At 32.7% G+C, this 10363-nt stretch overlaps 1 protein-coding gene across 6 annotated transcripts in view; it reads right to left on the bottom strand.

The window, feature by feature from the left end:
- The window catches only part of LOC25499658 (protein SUPPRESSOR OF QUENCHING 1, chloroplastic), an 18581-nt gene extending 9565 nt beyond the window's left edge, over nt 1-9016 (bottom strand). For 5 of the 6 annotated variants that reach the window (XM_013595008.3, XM_024770502.2, XM_024770501.2 and 2 more), the window contains exons 1-18: nt 8482-9016; nt 7877-7977; nt 7731-7787; nt 7544-7638; nt 7103-7202; nt 6634-6692; nt 6362-6486; nt 5644-5773; nt 4501-4588; nt 4302-4380; nt 3693-3753; nt 3254-3329; nt 3057-3167; nt 2698-2793; nt 1979-2101; nt 868-1065; nt 234-338; nt 39-103 (exon numbers count right to left, since the gene is read on the bottom strand). In XM_013595008.3, the coding sequence (XP_013450462.1) occupies nt 39-103; nt 234-338; nt 868-1065; nt 1979-2101; nt 2698-2793; nt 3057-3167; nt 3254-3329; nt 3693-3753; nt 4302-4380; nt 4501-4588; nt 5644-5773; nt 6362-6486; nt 6634-6692; nt 7103-7202; nt 7544-7638; nt 7731-7787; nt 7877-7977; nt 8482-8833 (2021 nt within the window). In that variant the 5' untranslated portion in view covers nt 8834-9016. The remainder of the gene's footprint in view (nt 1-38; nt 104-233; nt 339-867; nt 1066-1978; nt 2102-2697; nt 2794-3056; nt 3168-3253; nt 3330-3692; nt 3754-4301; nt 4381-4500; nt 4589-5643; nt 5774-6361; nt 6487-6633; nt 6693-7102; nt 7203-7543; nt 7639-7730; nt 7788-7876; nt 7978-8481) is intronic. The other variant, XM_013595009.3, reaches the window with a different exon arrangement.
- Between the last annotated feature and the right edge of the window lie 1347 nt (nt 9017-10363).

Genomic DNA, 10363 nt, shown 5'->3' with positions numbered 1-10363 from the left:
CAATGAAAATCAGACTACTGATTGAAGCTGTCCTGTACCTCAAAGCATGGTTTTCGGTGTCTGCAACATAAAGGATATTTTTCTTTGCATTATAAGCAAGGCCCTGGAGAACCAAGAACCACAAATAAGTATAGCGTGTGTTAAAGTGATTGCAATCCTCATATGATGAATGCCACAATTAGGCACATACGAAGTACACTAGAAGCTCAAATGCGATCTTATTTATGTTGAACCTGAGGGCGATTAAAGGTGGCTTCATCAAAGGAACCATCTTGCAAACCTTCCTCCCCACTGCTCCCAATTTGTAAAATAAAATTCCCATCAAGGTTGGTGACCACCTGAATACCAAACATGGCCAGCGTAAACAAATGCAACTTACTTTTACAATCAAAAGGAAAATAAATTATGCATGTATTGTCAAAATGAAGCGTGGTGAATGAAATTAGAACTATAATACATGGCAACTTGGGATTTAGAGCTTTAGATTTAAATTGGTTTTGTTTGGGAATTCAAGTTTTAATTGCCAGCAATACGGGAAAGTTGGGTTTAGTTTATCAGCTCTTGGATTATTGTATCAATTGTTAATAGTTCTGTCAGGATTTCATTTCCCATTATGGATTAGGATTAATTGTTTGTGCTGGTAGAGTTCTTTGAGTCATCTAATTCAGATAAGAATATTTCGGTTATTGGTCAATGATTCCAGCATTCATGTTCCAGATAGTTAAAATGAGATGTAATCTAGAAACTTCATAGCCTAATTAATTCATTATTGTATTAGGTAAAACCTGTACAGTTATGCACCATGTGTTCATGATCATGAAGAGAGAGAGAGAGAGAGAGAGAGAGAGAGAGAGAGAGAGCACTCACTATGCGGTTGTGATTGCTATCAGAAATAAAAAGCCTATTATTGAGGACATCAATAGCTAGCTTTCCAGGAAACTTCAATGGTGATGTCAATAGGCGGGGATCATTATCTTTCTCTAAATTTAATAGAATCGGTGTATTGTCCAGCATGTTCTGTTTTCCATAAAATTGAAGTGCCGCCGCCACGAAATCATCAAGATCCTTATAAAAACAGGAACAGAAAAAGTCTTGTTTTAAATTTAATCACCACACTAATTTATGGCTACAATGAATATGGCATAATTGGGCATCATTTATGGTTACATACATCAAAAAACATAATTGGCCATCATTCAAAAATCAAATTATAATCAAATTAGATAGAAAAAATGAAGCAACAAAAATTGAAAATATATTTATTATGCACTTGTCAAATACATTCTAAGAAGAACAACTATTTTTTAAGTTGACAAAAATCAAAACATGAGTAACCATAATCACATAAATATAGTTTAATCCTTTTATATATCTTCGTGAATAAGAAATGTGCCAGACATGAGCCTATCAAAGATGTCTTAGGCACCCACTATATGGTCATTCAGATCATGCTATATATCTTCGTGAATAAGAAATGTGCCAGACATAAGCCTATCAAAGATCTGTTGAGCCCCCACTATATGGTCATTCAGGTCATGCTCCAGATATAAAGTTTTGAGCATGAGGGGATTTTGAGAGACCCACATTGAATTGAATGTGATATGCCTGAAAACTGAGTTAGGTCCAACACAAATTCAAATATGGTAGTGGGTATTATCCTGTTGAAGATGATTTCATGTGCCCAAAATTATCACTTCCAACAGTTTTGTAGGCCCATAAACCTTGCTCACTTTTAGGAGAATTGGAAATATTCATCATATGGCTATGGAGCATGTTCCTTTTCATCCACACCATATCTCTAATGCCTCACAGTGTTGGTTTTAAATTTTTAGAAAAAATATAAAGACAGTGTAAATGCTATAATATACATGACAATTAATGCATATAATCCCAGAATAGTCTTGAATTAATTTTATAATATCACAATGATTTTTAAAATAAGAAACATGCAGATGATACTAGAGGTTGTCATCAGTACCTTCTTGTGACCTTCTCCAGCAAGTTGGGCAAGGAGCTTACCGTTGGGGCCAATGATAGCAAACGTTGGCCATGAATTTATGCCTAATTTCCGCCAAAAATACATGTCTCCATCATTGACAACCTACAGAGGATGCATAAAAGATCTGATCTAGCAGAGTTTATTAAGCAAGGGTTCAAGAGCCCTAAACCGTCAATAAATTTAAAAATGAAAGTAAAGAACACAATCATACAAACAAAATTTCATAACTATTATACCATGAGAGATTGTGCAGATAAATAAGACAGTTTCATTGATAGCAAGTGTGGATTAAACCAGATTTAGAGTTCAGCAACACAAGTTACAGGCCTATGCCCTAACAGAGAGTTCTCTCTCAAACATACAATCATAACTCATAAAACTGCCTACTAATAAAAATAACTGACACCCATACATATAGAAATTAAAATATAAAACACGCATAACTGTCTTCTTTTCTTATCCTAGCTACCTGATAAAATAACTAATAAAAATAACTGACACCCATATATGTAATTGTCCTCCAAGCCTAACTACAGAATAAAATAACTGCCCTATCCTAAACCATCTGACCAAAAGTGTATGTGCTCGTCAATAACTGAAGAGAAGGAAAATTGAAAATACTTACAGATGTAAAAAAAATCCAGAAAAAAAAAAAAATCCAATTTAAAATATTGGTTGAGTTGTAGCTTTGAGCTTACTGGGTGAGTAATGTCATAGCGTAGAACCGCATTGCGGATGGCTTCAGAGTCTTTCTCATTATCGAACTTTGCAGAATGAACACCAACAACAATGAACTGTAGAAACAAAACTTACATCAAAATATATTTCTTAATCCTTCTTGCTGGGGGATATGATATAAACCCATTAGTTATGTCAAATGTTATCTGGACAACTAAATTATTTTTCATACAGAAGAATATTCAATAAACAAGACAAGTATACAAAAATTTGACGTTCATGCACTAAAGTACCATCTGATAGGTATGACAAAATTTTATAAAGCAGAGCCACACATCAAGCTACATTTGATAATCAAAATATTCATACATGAAATTACCGGCATATCTTCGTATTTTTTCTCCAAAGCATCTAGGTCTGGCAACACGTGCATACAGTTTATACAACAATAAGTCCAGAAATCGAGCAGAACAACTTTTCCTTTCAGATCCTGCCAAATTAAAAGAATTACAAATCTAATGAGCACAGATGTTTTCATCAGATTAAAATTAAAACTGAATGCAAGAATAAAAGTACCCTGCGAAACTGAAGCGGAGCTGTATTAAGCCAATCAAGTTTAGACGGAAATTCTGGAACAAGCTGAGCATTTTCCCTTAACAGTGAAAAGGATTTTATCATAGTATTTTAATAACAAATTACAACCTCTTGCTTACAAGCTACAATTGTTTCTCTCTCCAGAGAGGAGGTAATACATATAATTTCACACTCACAAACAGAAAATACTCCCTTTTTGCTATATCATTGGAGAATATCGATAAAACAGTTAAATATTATAAAATTAGAGTATAGGGTTAAACTTAATTTCACACCCACAAACAGAAAATACTCTCTTTTTGCTATATCATTGGAGAGTATTGATAAAACAGTTAAATATTATAAAATTAGAGTATAGGGTTAAACTTAAAATCACCATAAAATAGTTATAAAGAAAGAAATGTATCAAAGTACTAAGTACCTGCTCTCCAGATCAGCTATGTAGTTCACAAATTGCGGGATCCTATCAGATCTTGAGTTACCTGAGAACAAAAGGAAAATACTCTGACTCTTATTTCATCTCTAAGCATGACCCCAAATTATTGATGAAAATAACCCAAGAGCGTCAATACCAGCATAATTGACCAGAGTCTCAACTTATGCACTAATTATAGTATAAAAAAAAGTTTCATCTGTGCTACCTAGCAGATTAAGTTCTCTGAATGACTTTTTTTGTCATGACCATAAACTTATCTAACATGCTAAAGTTTTGGATTGAGTAGTCCTTTTAAGATTAATAATTATACATAGCATAGCACCATCAACAGAAAACAGCCATAAGATAGGAAAGTAGATTAAAAAAAGTTTCATCTGTGCTACCTAGCAGATTAAGTTCTCTGAATGACTTTTTTTGTCATGGCCATAAAGTTATCTAACATGCTAAAGTTTTGGATTGAGTAGTCCTTTTAAGATTAATAATTATACATAGCACCATCAACAGAAAACAGCCATAAGATAGGAAAGTAGATAAATGCAGGAAGTATATAACAGCAGGGAAGACTGATTTCCCAGCACATCATTGGTTTGTTACCTGCTTTATACTCCATGGGTGGCTGGGTGACACCAAACAACAGATTCCAAATAGCTTGGGGGGAAGTATATTGCATTGCCTGTAGTATAGTAGTTAGCCCGTTAAACATGACCGACTTTCTTTATAAAAAAATTAAATTAAGGTTCAATAGAGATGTAGAACATATAATTTGCAGCATATTCTTACAATATTATTGTACCTTCCAGTTATTTAAGGTAAAGGCAAGGCAAGAGATAGCAATCCCAAGACTTCCATATCGCACTATATCTCGCCGTGAACCCTGCAACCTGCCCACAAATTATTTCTGCACCCTCACAATAGTAAATCAACAAAAACTCTGCTTGATGCATGGACCAAATATTGAAACGATAAATATTTTCATGGTATAAAATTACATACATGGAAAAGCAATTATTCATCAAATAGGAGAATGGCATCAACTTGTTATAAATATAACATGACTAACATCAAAATAGCTTGCATGGGAATTCTCCAATAGGTAGTTCATGAATCACTTTTCTAACATAAAAAATGAAAATACAATATTAACTTTATAATCATATAAATAATATATATATATAAAATAATCACTTCCGAGCATATTTTACACTCTTTTATATTGCATGTGATATATAACAATTTTTTATTTTTTTTGTGTTTAAATGGCAGTGACACAGATATTGAGTTCCCCTCTGTTATACACATATCACCTGATATGTAAAAGTAAGGGAGGGGTGTGTGTGCCATTTATACAGAACTGAGTGGAGATGTGTGTGATTTCCCAATCAAATAAGGGTGGTGAGAGCACTGCATAACACTACTATTTCATGACAACTTGTTTCCTCCTTCCCAAATAGTGAACCTTAGACTTTTATATATTTCGTAATATTATTTCTTTTTTAAAATGCGAAAAATATATATTAAAAGCCAATCCCAGTTCAGTTCAGGGACTAAACTCTAAATTGTCTTAACCAATCCCTGTTATTACATTCAAGGGAAAAGTGAACTCAATTTTCTAATCATGCACCAAATACCGGCACATTATTAGCAAGATTTTCCTTTTGAATGGTCAATGAGTTTTGGCATGATAATTTAAAAGAAGAGGACCAAGTTAAACATAAACCCTCAAAAAGGTTAGTTGAACTAATATTGTAACTTTGCAAGCTAAGCTTCGATTATCTGCTAGTAGTTATGTATGCATTGCCAACACCACAAAAGCTGATTAAAAAGCAATGACAATCATCCTAAGATTGCTTACCTTAAAACCCATAATTCAAGAAAATGTTTAGATTTCAGAAGATAGAATGAGAAGAAAAAGGTAGACAACAAAAAACTGTCTTACCCTCCAGTTGAGGGAGTTTCCTCATCGGTGCCACTGGTAGTTCTTCCAACTCCATCTACTCCTCCTGCAAGCACATCGGATGAAGACAGAGAAAAATTAATTGGAGTTTCGGAGCCCTGCATCTTCTTCTCTGCAATGGCATTTCTAGATAAGACCTCATGCAACATAATATATGTACTCTAGAGCATTATCAAACAACAATTGTCAGGTAAATAACTATTCTGAATAAAAGGTACTCCCTCTGGACTCAAATATAAACAAAAGTAACCAAATACACGCTAATTAATAATATTAGTTAATCTCATATAACTTTCTTGATGTAATAAAAAAGTTGTATGCCCCAAACTACTATCTCGCTTGATTTAATTTACTATGGAAACTTGTTTCATAAGAACATTAATGGAAGGGTAATTTTGGAATTCAATATCGTGAAGTTAATTGGAATTTCCTTATATTCGGGTTCACCAAACATGACTTTTTTTGCTTATGTGTGAGTCTGGTGGGAGTATACTTTATTAAAGAAACTAAAATATAATGTGAAGTATCAAGTGAGAAGGCACACATTGCAATAAGGGAGAAGGATTTGTAATACCCGGAGTACCCATTGCTCATAGTTTTTTATTTAAACAACAATATAGTTTAACATTTTACATCAAAGACAATAAAGAAAATTTAAAGGAAAATGATAGATTTACAACAAACTCCCAAGACTACATACTATATCCAACAGAGTCACCATTGAGAATTTCATCAAGTGAAACACTTCCTATATCGTCTCGGATAAAAGTCGGGCCAGCAGGCTCCAAAGCTTCATCTGATAATGTGGTCCGTACAGCTATGCATCTGCAAATAATAAGATTGAAAGCATACATATTTTTTTATTTCTATTCTCAATAGTCCATAAACAAAAAGTCATTTTAAAGTTTAGAAATTAGTCAGGGTTGGTAAGTTCAAGCAGCCATTATAAATCCATTTTTCACCGGTGCTTACCTCATTTGTGCAGCTTTGGCAGCTTGCACTCCAGCTAGCGCATCTTCTATAACAATACACTGGGACAACATATAAGGAGATCACTTTGTGACATTTAAGTGGAAATGCAACAATTCTTTTGTATAAGAAATTCAAAGTGGGCATGATAAACTACTTGTGGGACTGGGTGAATTAAACTCGGAGTCTCCCATAAGTTATTACATAATCCAGATGCATTGCCATATATAGTTAGAGAAGCAGAAATGGTTTTAGGTTAACATGAAAGAAATTCAAGTCAACTTTCTGCATAGTAGCACTAGCAAACATTCAAGAAATTTTTTACGTACATGCTTGTCAATTATTATCTACATGTTGCTGTTATCCTAAATAACCAACAACAATAAAACATTGCTACTCTAAAAAGTCAATCACCTAAAAATTACAACTTAGCCCTCTCACATGCTCAGTCTAGTATCGTTATATCATATACCTCACTGGCGGGGACATTCAATATCCTTGATGCAGCTAAGAAAATATCAGGAGCAGGTTTCAAATTCTCAAAAGCATCTGCAGAAACTATTGCATCGAACCTGATAAAAATATAAATACAACTGCAAAATTTTAACAACCTTGATAGACAACAGATTACAATTGAAGTCAATCTTATGAAGCCATGCGTAAAATGTAATAGGTGCTGTTAGCACTTCATTTAAAATAAACATCTAACAGTTTAGTATATAATATGCAGCGGACTTACAACTCGTCTTGGATTATTTTGTTTTAATGTCTCAGTGTCGTCATGATTAAATGAAGAAATTGCATAAAAAAATTCAAAAGAAAATGCCAATAATATATAGTGCGTATTATCAATAACAATTAAAGGTCCATATCTTCATGCACATTCAACAAGTCACTCAGAATGTTAACTTACATTGACAATGGCAAACCAGCGGCAGCTAGATTTGCATCAACCTTTATACGATCAGCACTAGATGCAACAGCGACTTTAAGCCCTTTGCTTTTACACTGTCAAACTCAAATGCCAGCATGTCCTATATTACTACATTAATCCCTCCATGAATCAGCAAGGTAATCAGATCATGATAAATCTTACATACCTGAGAAATGAGTTCAAGGGCACCTGGAAATCCTATTCCAGAATCTGGCTTTGCATACTGAAATAAACAACAAAACTTTAGTATTTAGGCAAAATAGAGTAAAAGAAATAAAAAGTATAGCATCAAGCGAAATATACACCTTATACCTTGTCCAGATATATTTCAAAGAACCTCTTCTTTGCAGCTTCAGTATTGAAACCTTCAACTCCCTTAACAGAGGCCACACCTCCCAAAAAGTTTGCTTCTCCTTTCATGTTTTAAATAAAGACAAATAGTTTTCATATAAGCTATAAGTTGTTTTCAAAAGATATCTTGAAGAGCTTATTTATAAGCTATAAGTTGTTTTCATAAGCTATGCTGAAGAGCTTATGAAAATAAGCTGGAAACATTTTATTGACATGTCATGAGTTGTTTTCATAATCTTTCCCAAACAATATCACAAGAGTTTATGACGGTAGATAAGCTCAAATAAGTAAGTTCAAACATAAGAAAATTAGATAAATGCAAACAAAGTAGTAAGATCATCCTGTTTGGATAAACAACTTACTTATAGCTTATAGTAAAAGATAAAATAAATCTAAACTGTTTTCGTATAAGCTATAAACTGTTTTCATAAGTTATCTTGAAGAACTTATGAAACTAAGCTACCACATTTAATTTAATGTAATGGTTTGTTAACTAAGTATAATCTCAAAATTAAATTAAAACTGGACATAAGTAATTATTAATTTCTCTGAACAAGTATACGTACCAGTTCCCATGAACGGAACAAAATCGTCGACGGTGACTTGAACACCGATCTCGGCGAAGAAATCAACACCGGATCTTCTAGAAGGTTCTTCACTGTTACAGAGAACACCGTCCATATCAAACAAGACTGCAGAAACTTTCCCCCATTCTTGTGATTTTGCAGCAACATTCTTCTCTTCAACGTTAATCGCGCAAGCTTTCACAGCAAGTCGTCTCGGAGTTGAAACGAATCGTTTAGAATGGGAATGGAAGAATCGAGAAGGTTTGGTGAGTCGTTTGAGACTAGAAGAGAAGATGAAGTTTGTTGTGGTTAGATAAGAGTGTGTTGTTTGAAAGGCCATGGCCATGGCCATGATGAATGAATGAATGAGTGCTGATTTACTAACGAAACTGATTTTGTATTACTATTACCACCAAATTCATTCATGCAATTTTTAATGTTTTCATTTCAATTTCTCGCTTGCAAGTATGTATGTTATGGTGGGAAAGAACTGCCAGCGATATTTTTTTCAAGGGTTGCCTTATCCAATTTTTTTCGTGGCCACATTTTCATTTTTACTTTTGGGCGTAATTTTTGTTGTCTCATTTATTCTACTACTCCCTCCGTTTCAAAATACATGTCCAATTTTTACAATGTGCACTTGACTTACTTTGACCATACTTTTTAACTAATATATAAATACAAATATTAGCATGTAAGATGTTGTTTGATTTGTTTCGACAAATATTTTCAAAATATTAAATTTTTATAATTTTTTACTTTATAAAATTAAAGATATTAACAGTCAAAATTATGCATTGGCATATGTGAAGTGGTTGACTTGGACATGTATTTTGAAACGGAGGGAGTACTATTTTTAACCAATATTGAGTTCGTACAGAAAAATTAATTATTTTTATACAATGGTGAATATTTGGCTTCGAAAAAAGTGACAACTAGACTACCCATGAAAGAATGATGAGTAATTTACTCCAACTAATACACATTAGCCACATAAGCACATATTCATGAACTATTTTGACCCCACAAATAAATTGTTCATTTTCATTGGTTGGTGGTAAATTACCCACCATTTTTCAAAGGTAATTTAGAAGAAGAAAAAAACCTTTTTATTAGTATCTTTTACAATTTTACATATTTAAAAAAAAAACATGTAATTTATTAATGTGTAATTTCTTTTTAATAAACTAAACTAACACACTCTTATTGGCATAGAATGAGTACACTCCAAAATCTCAAATCAATATTATCAAGTCAACCCAAGCACATTTATTAATGTGTAATTTTATGTATAAATAATTCTTTAAACTTTAATTTGTAGTATTAATAATTTTCATGCATTCTCGATGTAAAGTATTTTACACTAGTCAGCAGTAGCGCATCACAATCATTTATATGCATGATTTTAATTGTGGTTATGATAAAAGTGAAGAAAAAAATTAATGATATAATAATTATGATTGATCATCAATGTAAAGAAAAATTATACCAGCAGTGTATAAGAATTAAATCCTGATAAAAAATATCGTTGACAAAAACTAATGAATTTTTCTATTCACATCCTATATATTTTTGGTTACACCCAGTTTTTTTAAAAAGTTTTTTATAATACCAAAATTGTTCTTTTATATAAATTTTCATAAAATCTTTCATTCATTGTCACTCTAAAATTCCACTCTTTTTCACCCACCAACGATCAAACAATCTTGATGTTCAATTAATCTCTACGGAAGATTAAAGAGTGAATCAAAATATCTTTCATTCATACTCGATTGCATATAAATAAGTGAATTTTTTTCTTCTTTTTCAATAACGCTGGTTTCAATTTTCTTCTTCTTGTTCAACTGCACTATACGACAGTTTCAGTTTTACATTGTTGAGG

The sequence above is a fragment of the Medicago truncatula genome, chromosome 7, assembly GCF_003473485.1.
Source record: "Medicago truncatula cultivar Jemalong A17 chromosome 7, MtrunA17r5.0-ANR, whole genome shotgun sequence".
In the NCBI taxonomy this organism is placed as follows: Eukaryota; Viridiplantae; Streptophyta; class Magnoliopsida; order Fabales; family Fabaceae; genus Medicago; species Medicago truncatula.
The sequence above is the reverse complement of the archived record's forward strand: the minus strand, read 5'-3'. Positions and strand labels throughout refer to the sequence as shown.